This window comes from Cricetulus griseus, chromosome 9 (assembly GCF_003668045.3).
Source record: "Cricetulus griseus strain 17A/GY chromosome 9, alternate assembly CriGri-PICRH-1.0, whole genome shotgun sequence".
In the NCBI taxonomy this organism is placed as follows: domain Eukaryota; kingdom Metazoa; phylum Chordata; class Mammalia; order Rodentia; family Cricetidae; genus Cricetulus; species Cricetulus griseus.
Genome location: NC_048602.1, coordinates 21838996 through 21857425, shown reverse-complemented (window position 1 = coordinate 21857425; position 18430 = coordinate 21838996). Strand labels below are relative to the sequence as shown.

The window sequence follows — 18430 nt, the reverse complement described above, 5'->3', positions numbered from 1 at the left end:
TTGTGACTTTCAGATATATAAGGATAGAAACACTGATTACCAAGGTATTCTCTGGACTAAAGGTAGGACTTCATTCACTGAGTATGACTTCTTGGGCTCTGTGAAGAGCTTTGGGGGGAGGCAGTAAAATGACAAAATGCACACAGCTCTCTCTCTCTCTCTCTCTCTCTCTCTCTCTCTCTCTCTCTCTCTCTCTCTCTCTCTCTCTGTGGGTGTCCCCAGTGAACTGCTAATATTCTGTCGTAGAAGACTAGCACAACTGTTCTTGTCAGAATTCTGTACATGACACAGGTGCCAGTAGGGTATTCCAGAAGGATAAGACCATACTAAGTGTTGTAGGCCTGGAAAGAGAAGGTTTGAAGAGCAGAGGGATGGGAGTGGACAGGTGATAAAAAAACATAGATACAGAAGTCTCAGAGTCAGGCCAACATGAAATTTCAATTAAGAAAAATGTCAGATTCAATTTGAACTCCCTTCTTTCTCTCACACAGCTGTCTATAAAGACTTTTCAGTCAGTGCAGCCAGGACTGATGGAATCCTTAGAACAGAACAGGTCCCTGCTCATTTTATCATGAATCTTGGTGGAAATTTTCTTCCATATAGGGATGGACACAAATTCCTGAACTAAATCTTACCAGAAAACACATTCTGACATGTGAGTGCAATGATTGACCTGATTAACATGATCTTAGTGCAGAATTCAAGGTTGGTTCAAATATGTAAACATCTTGTGTGTGTGTGTGTGTGTGTGTGTGTGTGTGTGTGTGTGTGTGTGTGTGTGTGTGTGTGGAGTGTGGGTGTCTAGGCTTCAATCACACAGGAGAATATGATGGTAAATGTGTTTCCTCCAGTTGAAGAAGAAAAAGAATTTAATCAAAAGTAAATAATCAAGATCTGAACCTATTTCAAAAAGAATAGAGAAGCACTCACTCGCTCACACCCCAAAACAGCAAAACGCTAGATACAGTGTGGAGTCACACAGACAAAGAGCCAGCACTCAGAACGCAGCCAGTTAGGTTCTGCCTACTTCTGAGGGGGACTCAAGAGAGAGACTCCCCTTCATTCCCCCATGAGAAGATTGTGAAAAGCAACAGGTGCCATCCTCAGCTGGGAAAATGCTAATGAACACACAGGGTTAAAGAACTAACCCAGCAGAGTCCATCTGGCTATGTGGTCAGCCACTGTGGTGAATTCAGAGTGCCATGGGCGGAGGCCATGGGGCAAGGTTGGAGAAGAATCGTGACCCTACATGCTGGATGGTTCATATCCACCAGCAAATGTGATGCCTCTCCTGGAACTCTGCATCTAACCCACCAATGTCAGAGAGGACTGATGGGATGTCATGTGTGATATCCAACACTGTCAAACGTAGGTGTTCAGTTTTGCACTGTTCCATGAAAAAACTGGGTCACTCCGAGGTGAATTTTGGCTTTTACAGCTACAGGGGAACCAGCTTCTGGTGAACTGACTGACTTTCTTAACAATAGCTGTTTTATTGTTACATAATTTACACCTTTGCACATAGCAAATGCTCTTTCTTATCTGTATCCCACCAAAGAAGACAAAAGACAAAGTAATTCTCAGTCACAGGGGACCTCTTAGTTTTCTGAGTCCTACAACCAAGTTTTGCATAGGTTTGAACACTTCAGGAAGAACAATGACTAGATTTACAGTCTTCAAATAGAGGGTATTCAACACAAAAGGTAGCAATCACAAAATAGCAGCTCAAAGCCCAGGTGCAAACACTCCTGAATACAGGCCAGCTGCAGTGCTCTTCAGTAACTTCCCCTACACAACCAGGAGGGGTCAGCACCTGTTCTCACTGACAGTGACGCCTGTGGGAGGTTGGTGTGAATGAGCTCACAGCACTCAAAGCAACCCTGACTGGTTCAAATGGAATCTTGTATCACTGATTCTCAGGACACACAGCTGCTCATGAAATCAATAGAAAGGAGACTATAGCCATGTGACACACTGGCCATGGCGATTCACAAAGGGCAAAACACACAGGAGTTGGGGAAGGAATATCCCCTTAGAAGTAGATATGATGAAATACTTGGGACATATCCACAGCGTGGGAGCTCTATAGTAGTATATATATTCTCATTACTTCTTTGAAGATAATTACTTGCATAAAATGTATTGCATCATGTCCACAACATACTCTAGAGGACTTTTTCTCTCCTTTTACAAGATAGCCTGATATAGCCCAGGATAACCCCAAACTCATCGCTTAATATGAATTCCCTGAAACTCCCAATACTCTTACAAGATGATAATTACTCATGTTGACATTGATACAAAAAGGAATTTAAGGAGGTCTTTTTGGCTCAGCAACAAAAGTGGGAAATACTCAGTGACATCAATCTCATTCTCCATGTGACAAACAGGACATGTGTGTGGCCTGGAACCAGCCTTTGAAGAGATGCCAACTTAGAGAATTTTACCCATGTGACACCTTTTGTAGCATGGGGCCATTACTGAAGAGAAGGTTGAAAATTGTTGACACCCAGGGGTGGTAGAGGATGACAATAAACACTTTTCGGGACACTGCAGGACAGTCACACATCTGAGCTCACAGTGTTTGTAATGACATCTACCATCCCCATGTCAGCCCAAAGCAGAACAAACCCAGTGTGAGCATGGGAGATGGGCACAGTGTCCCACCATAGATGAAGAGTGATTCCCATCTTATTCCATATGGGGAGAGGGAGAGTCAGTTTTCTCTTTTTATCAATTTTTTATTTAAATTTTAAAAACACCTTATTTTGCATATCAGTCCCAGTTCCCTCTCACTTCCAAATCCCACTAACCCCCCCCAAAGACCATCTCCCTATTCCACCTCCCATCCACTCCTCAGAGTGGGGCCTCCCATGAGAGATCATCAAAGTCTGTCACATCCTTTGGGGCAGGACCTAGGCCCTCCCCACTCTGTCTAGGTTGAGTGGGTATTCCTCCATAGGGAATGGGCTACAAAAAGCTAATTTGAGCACTAGGGTAAATAATGGATTTACTGCCAGCCAGATGCCCTATAGTAGCCCAAGCACCCCAAAATGACAACCAAATACAGGGGACCCCAACTAAGAATCTAAGAAATAGTAGAGACTCATTTTCTTTAACAGTGTGGCCCTGGGTACAATGCCCAAGTGTTTGGGAAGAACAAATTGTACTGCACGGGAGGAAGAGAATACACTTTGATTAAGTGTAAGAGGGGGCAGTGGATTTTCTACAACCAGCAGGTCACAGAAGGAATCAAAAGGAAATCAGATCAGTGAGGAGGGAACCAGTAAGAGAGGGGGAGGGAAAGAAGGAGGGTTGGAAGGAAACCATCAAAACATAATACATATTGACATGACATTTCAAATAATTGGAAAAATTATTTCATTTCCATATTTTATTTAGAAACAACCATTTGACATATCAATCCCCCCTGTTTCCACTCCCTCCCATCCTCCCATGCCCCTTACCAACACCCACCCCACCCCCACCCACTCCCCAAGGATAACGAGGCCTTCCATGGGGGCTCTGAACGTCTGACACATTATTTGGGGAAAGGCTTACGCCCTCCTCCATGTATCTGGGGTGAAATAGTATCCCACCATAGGGAATGGGCTCCCAATGTCCGTTTTGCACTAAGGATAAATATTTGTTCCACTGTTAGAGGTCCCCCAGACTTCCCAGACCTCCTAACTGGCACCCACATTCAGAGGGCTTGGATCAGAAATTGAGCATTGCAGGATAAAGCGGGTGTGTCTCAAGGGAGGAGTATGTGCTTAGAATCCTGGAGGCCATGACAACATTCCCTGGCTCCAAAAGTAAGGGGAAATAAACTCCTAGTACTGAACCCTCTTTCTCTTCAACTACGTGGTAAACAGACACAAAGATGGAAATATTTGGCAAGTGCCAGAAGGGCAAGAGCATCACCCTCAAGGTCCAGCCTAGTGTCTCCATGGAAAAATGTCAAGACTGAGACCCAAGACAAGGAAGGCATCTCACCCGACCAGCAGTGGCTGGAATTTGCTTACAACAGACTGAGGATGGCTAAATCCTGACCAACAATAAAGGCCAGAAAGATTCCCAGCCTGAATCTCGTGCTGCACCTGTGTGGTAGCATCATAGAGTCATCCCTTTGCCAGTGTCTCCGGAAGGACAAGTATGACAAGGCCATGCTCTGCTGCCCACAGGGGCTGCCCACACCTGCACCTCTGTGTGGTCTACTGCCTTAAGAAGAAGGGTGGCCACACCCACAACCTGCACCTCAGGAAAATCAAATAGTGTTAGAAACATTCTTGCCCAAGATTCTCGGGGCCCATGCAATATTTTTTGGCCTGAGCAGAAGGACGAAGGAAAGTGATGATGCTAAGACTGAGCTAGCGACATGGATCAGTGTGTAGCCTGCTGCCAACCTTCAGCCCTGACTCTGATGCATATCATGCAAGGAGAAACCTGACTTCTGACCTTGTCCTCTGACCTCCATGAGTGTGCTGTGACATATGTGAATAGAAACACACATAAAGAAAAATGTCATTTATGACTATGACATAAGCGTAATTTAAATAAATAAGTGCAAATTAATGAATAAGTATAATTCAAAATTCTAGAAAGCACACACATCAAAAAGAAACAATCAGTCAAAAAAAGTAGTATACATGAGTTTGGTTTGGTTTTTTAAAGATATATTTATTTTTATGTATAGTGTTTGGCCTGGATGCATGCCTGCACACCAGAAGAGGGCACCAGATCACATTACAGATGGTTGTGAGCCAACATGTGCTTGCTGGGAATTGAACTCAGGACCTCTAGAAGACCAACCAGTGTTCTTAACGACTGAGGCATCTCTACAGCACCTAGTACACACTTGTCACCCAGCACCTGTGACTATGAGGAAGTGGATTATACATTTGATTCCATGGAGATGTACACAGTGAGACCTTTCACAAAAATCTTGTGGACATTTTGAATATGAGGAAGTATTTCATATATAAATGTGAAAAGGAATAAAGCAAGACCACATGAAAATTTTTATTTTTGTGTGCAATATTCATTCATGTCTGCTGCCTCCTAGTCCTGACAAAGATGAGGATAGATGAGACAGACACTGATGAGATTTTGGAAATGACATCCATTAAATATTGTTGGAGCCTACTGCATGACCCAGCAACAGCCTTGGGGAATAAAGAGCCTGGTGTGTGAGGAGGGCAGTTCCCCTTCCTGTGGGGCTGCTGAAGCACAACCATGTCATGGGGAGTGCCCTGCCTCCAGAGACCACACCCTACGTCTCCTGCTGCTTCAGCAAGACTCTGTAGCTCTGCCCATGAGCACAGTTGCAGCCTCCAGGAGGAGACGCCATGACCGTCTCCTTCACAGTCCTGCTCTGTCTGGGTGAGATGTGGAGATGGGGAGGGATGCTGTGCTCTGGGATTGATGCTGCCCCACAGCCCAGCACGGGTCAGTTAGGAAACCCCAGGGTCTCAGGAGGTTCTGCAGAGGGGAGGACCTTCTCAAGCTTCAGGGACAAACCTCTCACTGGAAACTCTCTTCCAGGGCTGACTCTGGGCCTCAGGACCACAGTGCTGGCAGGTGAGTGAGTTTCTGCAGATGTCCTGACATCACTTCTCATCATTCCTGGAGCCATGCTGGGCAGTGAGGATGGAAACCAACACATGTGTGCTGCCCCTGGGGATGGCTGAGGGTTGGGATCATGGGCTGCACTCTGAGAATGACTGCCCTGGGTCCTAGCTGATCTTTTCCTTTCAGGAACTCTCCCTAAGCCTATCCTCACAGTACAGCCAGACTCTGTGGTGTCAGAGCAGACTACAGTGACCTTCTTGTGTGAGGAAACCGTGGGAGCCCAAGGATACCGTCTGTATAAACTCGAATATTACTGGGACAAAGAAATTCCACCAAATCCTAACAACAAGGCTGAATTCACAATCTCAAAAATAGGCCCAACGGAAGCAGGGCAATATTTCTGTCAATATCGGATTGGTAAAAACTGGTCAGAGTACAGTGACTCCCTGGAGCTGGTGGTGACAGGTGAGAGGACTCACAAGGCCCGTAGCCTAAGGTTTGTCTGTCAAGAAGTGTTCTGTAAACAGGGATGACTCCCCTCAAAGCCTTGGGGGATAATGAGACCTTTGAGGACATTTAACTGATTCTTCTCCTCTCCTAGGGGTCTACAGTAAACCCAGCCTGTCAGCCCATCCCAGCCCTGTGGTGACTGAAGAAGGGAATGTCACCCTCCAGTGTGTCTCAACGCAACCATATCACAAGTTAATTCTGACCAAGGAAGGGACAAAGAAGCACTCCTGGACACTGGACTCAGAGTATGACCACACTACTCGGCAGTACCAGGCCCTGTTTGTTGTGGGTCCTGTGTCAAATGTGCCAAAGGTGGACATTCAGATGCTACAGCTTTGAGAGTAACAGACAACTTGTGTGGTCAGAACCTAGTGACCCCCTGGAGCTGCTGTTCTCAGGTGAGGAACTCCAGCTTTCCCTAGAATGATGCTGAACTGACACAGGTGCTGAGGGAGGTCTTGGTGTGTGAGGTGTGAGGAGCCAGGGCTCCTGGGCCCATTGACACAGATGTGGGAGACAGAGGGACACAAGATACAGAAACCAAGGGACACAGTGACATGAGAGTCTAGGAGAACCAGGACAGATGGGAATCTTCATGGGGCCCTCTGTCTCTCTGTTACTCTCTGATACTCTCTGTTACTCTGGATCAGCTTAAATAACATCGAGCAGGGCTCAGGGAAGTCCACAGAAAAGAGAGAGAGGAATGGTTGTAGGAGCCAGAGCACTCAGGTCACCATGAGAACACAGCCCACAGGATCAGCTCAGCAAGGATCATGAGGGTTCACAGAGACTGAAGCAGCCACCAAGGCTCATGCTTGGGTCTTCCCTAAGCCCTCTGCACACAGGCTGTGCTAGTTTACCCTGGGGTCTTTTATGTTTTTTTTTTAGAGCTTCTCTCTGTAGACCAGGGTGGCCTTGAACTCAAAGGAACCTGTCTGTATTTGCCTCCTTTGTGCAGTGATTAAAGCTATGCACACCACTGACTGACTAGCTTGGGGTATTTATTAGAATCATGACAATAGGAGTCTGGAAGTCTCTGACTCTTTTGCTTGCACAGGGGATCGTTTTCCTCCTACTGCGTTGCCTTTTCCAGCCTTAACAGGAGGGTGTTTGCCCAGTCTTACTGCATGCTGTTATGTCATGTTCCATTAATATCACTGGGATCCCCACTCAGTTCTGAAGGGAAACAGAGGAGCCATGGCCCTGGGGGAGAGAGACGGAGAGGGGGTTGCTGTCAGAGTGTATTGTTTGACAGAACCATAAATTAAATGAAAAAGTGTGTTCCGCAAGTGTGAGTATCCTGTGCTATTTTCAGACAGACACACCCCCTTCTTTCCTGTTTCCTTGCAGGGACCCTCCACAAACCCACCATCAAGGCTGAGCCAAGCCCTGTGTTTGCCTCAGGAAGCCCCATGAACATCTCTTGCCAGGGGACCCTGGATGCAGTAATGTGTTTTCTGCATAAAGAGGGAAGCCAAAAACCCTTGGGTACACAGACCCCAAAGGAGCCTGAGATCAAGTCCATATTCTCCATTTCTTCTGTAACAGAAGACACTGGGGGACAATATCGCTGTTACTGTTACAACTCAGCTGGCTGGTCAGAGCCCAGTGACACCCTGGAACTGGTGGTGACAGGTGAGGGGACAGTCAGGGTCTCTGCAACAGGCTCTGCTCTCAGGAGTATCTCCTCTCCCACGCTAGCCCTGACAGCATTTTGACTGTGTAATCACATGTAACCGGCTGCCTCTTTCTGTCTTAGGAATCTATGACAGTAAACTCCGTCTGTCAGCTCGGCCCAGCCCTGTGGTGACCTCAGGAGGGAACATGACTCTCCAGTGTGTCTCACGGGTGTTCTATCACAAGTTCATCCTCACCAAGGAAGATCAGAAGTTCTCCAGCTCCCTGAACTCACAGTATATAAACAGTATTAAGCAGTACCAAGCCTTATTCTCTATAGATCATGTAACAGCAGACCACAGAGGGACATTCCGATGCTATGGTTACTACAACCAAACCCCACAGCTGTGGTCAGTACCCAGTGAGCCCCTGGAAATACACATCTCAGGTCAGTCAGCCCCATCCCTGACCAATCATTTTTTGACACAACCCTTTGCCAGGAATCTGTAACCCTGGGTAGTTGCAGACAAAGTATATAAAACCTAAACAAGGTGGAGCTCAGGGATCCCAGACTGATAGCTCGGAAACCAGCATGGGACTGATCCTGACCCTCTGAATATGGGTGTCAGTGAGAAGGCCCTGGCAATCCATGGGGCCTTTGGCAGTAGATCAGTATTTATTGCTAGCAAACCAATGGACTTTGGGAGACCATTTCACATAGAGGGAAACTCTGTCAGTCTAGACACAGTGGGGAGGTCCTAGGCCCTGCTCCAAATGATACAACAGACTTTGAAGACGCCCAAGGAAGGCCTCACCCTCCCTAGGGAACAGAAAGGGGTTGGGTAAGGGATTATGGGGGGCAGGGGAAGAGGGCAGGGAGAGTGAACAGGGATTAACATATAAATCAAGTTTTGTTTCTAATTTAAATAAAGAAATAGCGGGAAAGACTATTAAAGAAGATCCTGGTTGCTGAACCAGAGACCCACTGTGAAGGAGAAGCAGTGACATGCACAGGGCACGATGGGAAGGAATAGGTGTTTGGTAAAAACCATCTCCTCAATCACTAGGCTGTCACCTTCCCTCTAGGTCTGTCCAAGAAGCCCTCTCTGCTGACTCATAAGGTCCATATCCTGGACCCTGGAGAGAGCCTCACCCTGCAGTGTTGCTCTGACATCAACTATGACAGATTTGCTCTCTACAAATTGGGGGGAGTTGAAGTCATCCAGCATGGTGGCCAGTGGACCAAGGCTGGCCTCTCCATGGCCAGCTTCACACTGGATCATGTGAACCGCTCTACTGGAGGCCAATACAGATGCTATGGTGCACACAAGCTCTCCTCTGAGTGGTCAGCCTCCAGTGATCCCCTGGACATCATGATCGCGGGTGAGGAACTAAATAGATTCAATCTGGTACCTAAGGTCTGCACAAGCTCTTATAGGAGACCTAAGAGCTTGGGTCTGGGATGAGGGATAAGGTTCTTATTTAGGAACAGATTTAGAGACATGGAGCAAGAACAGATTTAGAGATAGGGAGCAGGGGAGAAGGTAAGGCAGGGATAAGCCAGAGTCACAAGTGCCCAGAGCTGACCTTGTGAAGTCTCAGCTCAGAGCATTGAAGGCAGCCTCTCATTATCTCTGCTCTCTTTAGGAAAGCTTCCTGACAGTCCTTCCCTCTCAGTGAAGCCAAACTCAACAGTGCTGTCTGGAGACAACGTGACCCTGCTGTGTCAGTCAGCATACATGACAGACACTTTCATTCTGTCCAAGGAGGGAGCAGCACACCAACCCCAGCAAATGAAATCCAAGTCCCAAGATGGGAAGTTCCAGGCAGAATTCTCCATGACTGCTGTGACCTCTGCCCTCTCAGGCACCTACAGGTGCTACAGGTCTAGAGGCTCATCTCCCTACCTGTTGTCACATGCGAGTGCCCCTGTGGAGCTCTCTGTCTCAGGTGAGGTGACCCTGAACTCTCAGTGATTTGAAATCCAAACCGAAGAAGAGTCCTTGACTTGGGTGGGATTAGAGGGACAACAAGAAGGGTGAGTCAGAAGGCTCTTTGCCTGACAGAGAAGTGGATGTCAGCAGGTTCCCTTAAGTAGTGTCCACTCCATCCTCTATTGTAATCTAGGTTTGGGGAAGACAGCATGAGGGTCTTGGGGAGGTTACAGGGCAGATGTAAAACAGACAGCAGAGCCAGGTCCCTGAGTAAGCAACCAGTCCTTACCCACTCTTGTTCTGTTTCCTAGAACCCATTGTGTCCTCCATATCACCACCCTCATGTCCATTGCCAACAGCGGGTAGGTATCAGGAAACATAGTGTAGGAAATAGGGTCCATCCCCAGGCTGCCTTGCCTGAGCCCACCAAAGTCCTCATTTCTCTGTCACTTAGCTTGTGACTGAGGGAAGAAAACAGAGAGCTCAACAGAGACCCAAGAAGCCCAGGACATAGGGGTGTGATTCAGAAGATGGTGTCCCGAGAGAGGTCTTTTGGCTCAGACTGAAGGAATTGACAGGTGGATGAGAAGAAGAGCAGGGATCCCTGACACTCACCTCTCCACCTGCCTCTAAGGTCATGAGAAATCACCTCTCACCTGCATTGAGTCAGGCCCCAGAAGTCTATGTAACCATCCTGTTGGATGTGGTACCCAGATGGGCAATAGCTAGTTAAGGGCTCAATACAGCTGCTTCTGGAGATGCTGACTTGGACAAGTTTTTCCTATTCTGGGCTGCCTTCTGTTTCTCTGAGTATAAACGGAGAGACCTGGCCCACATGTGTAAATTTCTTTCAGTTCTGGCCTTGAATGACCCCTCCACTAACAGAGGAGGCCTGCAGAACCTGAGTTTGCAGTAGGCCTGCCCCACCATGGTGGTGACATGGACAAGGGTGGGGCACGGGACCATGGCCGGGCATTCCTGCTCCTTCCCTCCAGCTCATGAGGCTTGTGAAGCTCATGAACTCAGGATTGGTGATCCAGATACTTATGTGCAATAGCAGTATTTCAGGATTCTCCTTCTACAACAATAATCGGATAGGGTTGGGTTATAAATAATGCATAGGGTCAGCCAGATGGATATTCACTCTCATGTTTGTAGAAGACAGAACAGATATTTCCAGAAATGCTCACTACAGACCACACCTATGGAAGCCACAATGTTTTAGGAAGCCCTAAAGAGTGTCCTGAAGATTCCACAGACACACATAGGCTACTAAGTAGAAGACTCCCTAGAGACAATCTACACTCATCACCCTCCATATGTCAGTAGCTGATCCAGAAACGGGAGACAAGTATTCATTGACTCTGACTTTTGAAAAGGCTAATTTAGAATGATAAAGGTCCTTGGGCCCTTAATTATCAGATCAGCAGCAAGACATGAATGGATCCTTCACACAGCCACTGTTGAGTCTTTTGACTACAACAACGAAGCTTGGGTAGAAGAAATTTCCAAAGGTATAAGGAGACATCAGAATCCCAAATGATTTAATTGTGGTAGAATAGGCCATCTGAAAAGAAATTGTAGACATAACATTCCTAGAAAAAATTCTGCTTCTGGAAAAGATTCAAAAGGAAGGCCCCAACATTCTGGACTATGTAGGAGATGCAGCAAGGCTGACATTGGACCGATGAATGTAGAACAACAGGAAAAAAACAAGGCAAAATTTTATCGTCAGAAAACTTCTTGGGGGCCACACACAGGCCACATGTCTTTTTTCTTAACAAGGCCAGGACTCTTTATTGGACCTCAAACACAATTTCCTAACATACAGTATTATAGTGGAGGCATAATTATTTGTTTCAAGGTCATCTACTGATCGTATGGAATTATTCTCCTTGTTAAAATTCTTTTTTATTTAAATTAGAAACAATCTTATTTTACATATGAATCCCAGTTTTCTCTCTCCCTCCCACCCTCCCATACTCCCCACCAACCACCTTCACCCATCTCACCGCCATCCAATCCCCAGGAAGAGTGAGGCCTTCCATGGGGATCATCAATGTCTGTCACATCATATGGAGCAAGGCCTGGGTCCTCCCCTTTGTGTCTAGGCTGAGAGAGAATCCCTGTGTGTGGAATGGGCTTCAAAAGTCCATCCTTGCACCAGGGATAAATACTGATCCACTACCAGAGGCCCCACAGACCGCCCAGGCCTCTGAACTGACACCCACACTGAGGAGAGGCCCCATGTCTTATGTGTTCCGATCATTTTAATTCACTGTGAAGGACCATCCTGTCCCTGGTCCTTGCTTTCAGTGTATCCATGGCCCAGTGTCTCCAGGGGAGGAGGTAACCTTACTTTGATAGGTACAAATCCTGCTATACTCTCCTTTTTTAAAAAATAGATCCATATCCATAGCTCAACACTACCAGACAGAATTTGTTTTGTGAACCTGAGCATAACAATAATCACATTAAGCAAAATAAAATCCAGTAATCTCAATTAAAACCTATTGTTTCTGAAGTCCTCAACATTTCACTCCAGGCTGAAATAGAGGAACTGAGACTGTGTGGGTTCAGTTTCCTTCTTGAGGTGTCAGCTAAAAATGTCTGCAGCCTGCCCTTGGTGTGCTCATCTGAATTTAAAAATTTTTGGAGTAAGACCATAAGAGACTGCATCACTGACCCTTGGATCTCCTAAGTAGATGGGGCACTTACAGTACTGTGTCCTCACAGTATAGCCTGGTTTGTCTCCACAAAATTTCTTTGTGAAGATGACAAATGTAAGGGAGTGTCACATATGTCAGTCTGGGTTCTATGCTTAGTGACAGCCAGCCATGCTATCAGGAGACTGTTAGCTGAAAGCCCACTGGCTTAGCATCTGCTCTCTTTCATGACTCTCTGTCTCTCTGTCTCTGTCTCCGTCTCTGTCTCTGTCTCTCTCTCACACACATACACACACACAGAGAGAGAGAGAGAGAGAGAGAGAGAGAGAGAGAGAGAGAGAGAGAGAGAGAGAGAGAGAGACTTCACTATTCTTTTGAGAGCCAGGACTACAGAACTTGTGCATGTCACTGCCCCACCCCTTGGTCTTGCATTTCCCACATTATAGGAGAAAACAAGAGATGGAGGACAATCTACACCAGAAGCTTGCGCTCCTACCTGAACTGGCCATATGGAAATATCTTGCTCTGATGTGGAGATGAAAAACAGGGAAAGATTTGCAACAAGACAGATGTTCTAATTCTTAGCAGAAACCATTTCTCACTTCAGAGAAACTATCAGGTAGTTTCTCCTCAACCACCCCTAGATGGTCCACTGATACTCAGAACAGTTCTGGAGAATGCTCAATTCAAAGAAGAGTTGGGAGGTCTAGGTGTGACAAGGGAACACACACTCAGCAAAATTCCATTGAGGAAATCTTCCTAGACTGAGCACTTGAATCTGCACAACCTCTGCTGAGCTGACCAGAGACACCAAACTCAGACACAGCTGCAGCTGCTCAGTGCAGTGACCATAAATCAATGTCCTATATTGTCAAGTTATTCTACTCTCAATATACTGGTTATAGCAGTGCCCTCACAGTGGTGCTGAGGAATCTAAAAAGAACTCCTGGAAGGAACAGGGTTGACTCTGGCCCTGTTACTGGCTTTTGGGATCTGAATCTTCTGTCTCCTTGCCCAGCCTTAATACATGGGGAGGTACTCAGTCTTCCTGCAACTTTATACCATAGTTTGTTGATACTGATGGGAGACCTGCCCTTTCCTAAACAGACACAGAGAAGGAGTAAAGTCAGGAGTAGGAACAAAGTGGAGTTGAGAGCAGTGGCTGGGATTAGAGGATGGAGGAGAAACCGTGGATGGTATTATTTATATAATTATTTTAAGAAAAAGAGTAAGTGATGGAACCTAGCTATGCCATCATAAAGATTCAACCCAGATTTCCTGAGCTTACAGGATGAGAACAAAGGGTGTTTCCAGTAAATGGGAAAGTGGAATGAAAATGAAACACTCAGATGTCTTAAGCGTGCACAATCCTCTTCTGTCCTCAAGATCGCTTGAGATTATCAATCAGTCTTGAACATGTGAAAACCCAAGACAGCTGAATAAAGGGACATCAAAGTCAGCACTGGAAACAGAGACTCCAAGATTTATCCAGGGAAGGCAGGAGCCCTGGGGTCCATTTAGTTATCCTAGGGGCAGTTGTGTTTCTTATGGAATTTTTTTATCAACTTCTGTAACTTCTTTGTGCACAGCCACAGCCTCAGAGAACAAGGATTACACAGTGGAGAATCTCATCAGGATGGGGATGGCTGTCCTGGTCCTCATAGTCCTTGCGATTCTGGTTGTTGAGGCTTGGGGCAGCCAGAGCCAGACCCACCATTCAGCTGAAATGTAAGCAGAAGAGACATAAGTACATCTCTCAAAGTTCCTGAGTCTGGGAAATAAATCTGATGACCCAACTTTCTGTAAGGTTTCCAGTTCTTACATTGAGGAGCTGGCATGAGAGAATGTCCATGGAGCAATTGTGATGGGTGCAGAGGGAGGAATGAGTGTTGCAATGAGATCCTTCATCAGAAAATTAATTTGTATCCTTCCACCTACTGTGCCCATTTGCATATAAACCAGCTCTTTTCTTTTTCTACAAATGGAGTAAATATATTATCCCATCTGTCTGTTCTGGGCCCCAATATCAGTACATTTTCCTTTCCCTCCATCTCATGTGTCCATCTTTATAAATTGCCGCATTCTCTATAGCAGGAGCTTCTGTCTGTTGGTCTAGAAACAAAAAGTTGCATCAATTAAAATTAAGGATGACTAAAGTCAGAGCCCAGAGTTAAGTCGATCTGCCTATTGGGCCCAAACACTTTCTGTGTCCACTCAATCTTTCAGTCTACAACAGGTATTACTCCTGGAGTTTCTCTTGGAATATAAAGCCAATGTGACCACATGGTGGAATACGGACAATCTGTCCAGGGAGGGTGGACACAACTTCAAGATGTTTTTCTCAACACAAAGTCCTTCTGTGGGTGGCACTTTCTGACCACTCTATATAACCCCATCAAACACACCTTCATAACAGCAATGCAACATCACAGGGGTGAGGTGGGGGGTGTTGCATGAAATTGATGTGTTTTTTATTTCATTTCTTTCTCCACTGCCTAATAGTCATACATGCAAAAGAAGTTAGCATGCTGATCAGTAATCCCAGAATCACCGTGCTGGGATGACTATCATACAATGATTCAAAATTTCTGCATAGACAATCATATATATTATCTTAACACAATGATATAGGCTCAATAGTGGTGTCATCTGTCGGCAGAGCAGCTTCCCCCACAGAGCGGCTGCACCGCGGACTGCACGCAGGGCCATGGCTGGGGCGCTGGTGCTCAAAGAGGCTGACTATGTCCACAGCAAGGACTTCCGGGGCTATCTCATGAGCACAAACTTCTGGGGTCCAGTTGCCAGCTGGGGTCTCCCCATTGCTGCCATCAATGACATGACGACGTCTCCAGAGATTATTAGTGGGCCGATGACCTTCACCCTCCATTGCTCTTCCTTGACATTCATGAGATTTGCCTACAAGGTATAGCTTAGAAACTGGCTTCTGTTTGCATACCTTGTAACAAACGAAGTCACCCAGCTCATTCAGGGAGGATGGCTTGTCAACTATGAGATGAATAAGAAGGCGTCTGCGTAGCAAATCGAGGACCAGCTCTTGAAAGGGACTCAGCCACTGCTGCCAAGCCACAGATCGCATCAGCATGAATGGTCTTTCCATGGGGGAAACAGGGAATGCTATCCTTAATTACCATGCCAACATTACAGAAGTGACAAGAGTCCCAAACCAACTCTCTGCTGCCTTATAAATGCTAAAATTTATTTGTCTTCATCAAGAGTAGTTCCAAATATGCCAATAATTTAATAATCTTGAATGATGGTTTTATCTGTAGTAATGGGTATATTATCTATTGGGATTTGTGTAATAAAAATCTATGGAACAAAATTTTATAACTGTAAGCACTTACTCAATTTCTTGACTTTTTAATAATGACTGCAGTATATTTCTCCATTGGCCACATATCTGAACATACTTTCCAGCAGTAACAAGTGTTTTCCATAGTTTGTAGATCGGTTCTGGAACTTAATGGCAATAAATGATTTAAATATTTGCTAAAAACCAATGATATACTACTCATTTCATTCTATCTCACTGTTTTCCCTGTCCTGGAAATGCTCTTTACTTTCTTCCGTTTATGCATTGGCTACGTGCTCCAGCACAAAGCTAAAGGTGTGTGGAGAGAGGAGTGACTGTTTCCTTCTTCAGGATTTAATGCAAAATTTCTGCTCTCTTACCATTCCATTGGATGCTAATTTTGGTGTGTTTTAATCCTTTAATTATACTCATATTTACAAATCCATCCCCCCCATTCCCTTACCATCCCATCCTCCCATGTTCCCCACCAGTCCCCCCAACCCACCCCTAACTCCTCCCCAGGGATAGTGAGGCTCTCCACAGGGGACCTTCAAAGCCTGTCATATCATTTGGGGGAGGGACTAGGCCCTCCTTGCTGTATCTGGGCTGCAATAGTATCCCTTCCTAGGGAATGGGCTCCCAAAGTAATTTTGGTGTCTTGGTACATGAAATTTTGTGACTCTGGAGGTCCTCTGTTCTTAATTTCCTTTGAGAGTCCATGGTGAATGGTTGTGGGACACGAACAAATGCTGACTCTTCACCAAAAATTATCTCCATTATGTATGTATTTAATTTTAGTCTTGTTTTCAACCCTCCCTACCACCTTGTTTTGAATGTTGAATGGGGTTTACGTGACTGATAAATTCTACTTTTTAAGGAAGTGTGCTTTTCATTTTACAATAGGTTCTCATGGATAACACAAAAATATAGTCTGAAGAATTACATTACACAGCAGTAAGAGAATATGCTCCCCTGAGCTTAAGTGCTGAGAGTACTGAGACAGGATCTGTAGTGTCATATCAGGAGCTGTGGTGCTGATTAAAAGGGAACAGACACAAAAACACACTGAGATGGCTTGGAATAAAGAGAGAATGAAGAGACTTCCTGAAGGGACAAGAGTTCCTGAGCACATTGGGAGCATGGTGAAGGGGGAGGGAGGAGAACGGGAAGGGGACAATAGGAGGGGTGAGGCAAACATGAGTGATCGGGAAGACTGAGTGGGGGGTGGATAGAAGAGAGCAAGAAAAGAGAACCCTTAATAGAGAGAGCCATTGCAGGCTAAAAGAGAAAACTGTCACTAGTGAAATGTCCAGAGATCCACAAGGATGTCCTCAACTAAGAATCTAAGCAATACTGGAGAGGCTGCCTTAAATGCCCTCTCCCTTTGAGAATGATGACTACCTGAAATGCCATCCTATAGCCTGCATCCAGTAGCTGACTGAAGCCAAAGCAGAGACGGACATCTGAGCACTGAGCTGAACTCCTGGAATCCAGTTGCAGAGAGAGAGGAGTGATGAGCAAAGGGGTCAAGACCATGATGGGGAAACCCACAGAAACAGCTGACCTGAGCAAGTGGGAGCTCATGGACCCCAGTATGACAGCAGGGGAACCAGCATGGGACCCATCCAGGCCCCCTGAATGTGGGTGTCAGTTATGAAGCCTGGAAAGTCTATGTGGTCTCTGGCAGGGGAACCAGTATTTATCCCTAGGGCAAGAATACACTTTGGGGGCCCATTCCCCATGGAGGGATATTCTCAGCCTAGATACATGGGGAGGGTCTACGGCCTGCCCCAAATGATCTGACAGACTATGATGACCCTCCATGGGAGCTTTTAGCTTCTTGGGGAGTGGATGTGTGGTGGGATTGGGGATCAGTTGGGGGCATGGAAGAACAGAGCTTCCTGGGATTGATTCATAAAATAAGTTAGGATTAAAAATTTACATGGAAACAAAGACAGTTTTCCTGTGAGAGAAATGAAGAAGTCAGAGGAATAAGGAAATTACTAGTCACAAACAATAAGATCAGATTCCCAGTGAGTTAACTAGGGCTTGCATAAATTTTTTTTAAACTTCTCTTTCACTACCTCTGATAGGCATGGTTGATATTGCAATCCATCTCAAGAGTGAAGAGTTTTACTCAACTTCTCCATGGTTCCATTCTCATTCTGATACTAATCTCAGACATTCCCAACCTAATCTGTTTCTGTCACTGTCCCTGGGACACTGCACAGCCCAAGAGCAGTGAAGACTCAAACATCTGTCTATACTCCAAATCCATCCACGATCTCCATCACTGGAAGCCCCTGTTCCCAATACCCCCATTCCTCAGTACACTTGAGTCTCTCTTCTCTCATTCGACTCTGGTTCTTAGGTGGATACAAAAGAGAAAGGAAGAAGTCTTCTTGAGGTTTTCACCTCCAAACTATTTGACAAAAACATCTTATTCTCAGTTTAAGTTATTTTCATATCTTTGTATTAGCCTTGATGAACTCCAAAACCTGTGAGCACATCTCTGAACACTAAGATTAAAAGAATTTCAACTAGCTGGGCTATGGGGACTCAATTGTTATTCTTAATCATTAATCTAAGTCACAGTCTATATGGCTTCTCAGTAGGAACTCATGTGTTCTAACTTTGTGACACTACTTTCTTTTATTTTTCATCACCAGAGCTTTAAACTAACATTATTACTATTACCAATTAGACACTACAGGTTAGGAAGAAATCATCTTAATAATAATCCACAGGTAAATATGCCCAGTAGAAATGGACATTTCCATGAAATAAACACAACACATCAGAGGCAGTGGGAATCTCTC

At 45.5% G+C, this 18430-nt stretch overlaps 2 protein-coding genes across 2 annotated transcripts; both read left to right on the top strand.

Annotated features, from left to right (window-relative positions):
• Positions 1-5348: 5348 nt before the first annotated feature.
• On the top strand, positions 5349-14030 carry LOC100773177 (leukocyte immunoglobulin-like receptor subfamily B member 3). The gene is given in 10 exon segments (XM_035449157.1): positions 5349-5382; positions 5545-5580; positions 5758-6036; positions 6173-6384; positions 6386-6479; positions 7432-7716; positions 7841-8146; positions 8785-9081; positions 9346-9648; positions 13894-14030. Coding segments are annotated over 10 exon segments (1983 nt in total).
• A 975-nt stretch (positions 14031-15005) lies between these two features.
• Positions 15006-15232, top strand: LOC113837387 (mitochondrial pyruvate carrier 1-like). Its single transcript, XM_035449445.1, has 2 exons — positions 15006-15176; positions 15227-15232. The coding sequence occupies exons 1-2, from the start codon at positions 15006-15008 to the stop codon at positions 15230-15232; spliced, it is 177 nt and encodes a 58-aa protein (XP_035305336.1).
• The last annotated feature ends 3198 nt before the right edge of the window (positions 15233-18430 follow it).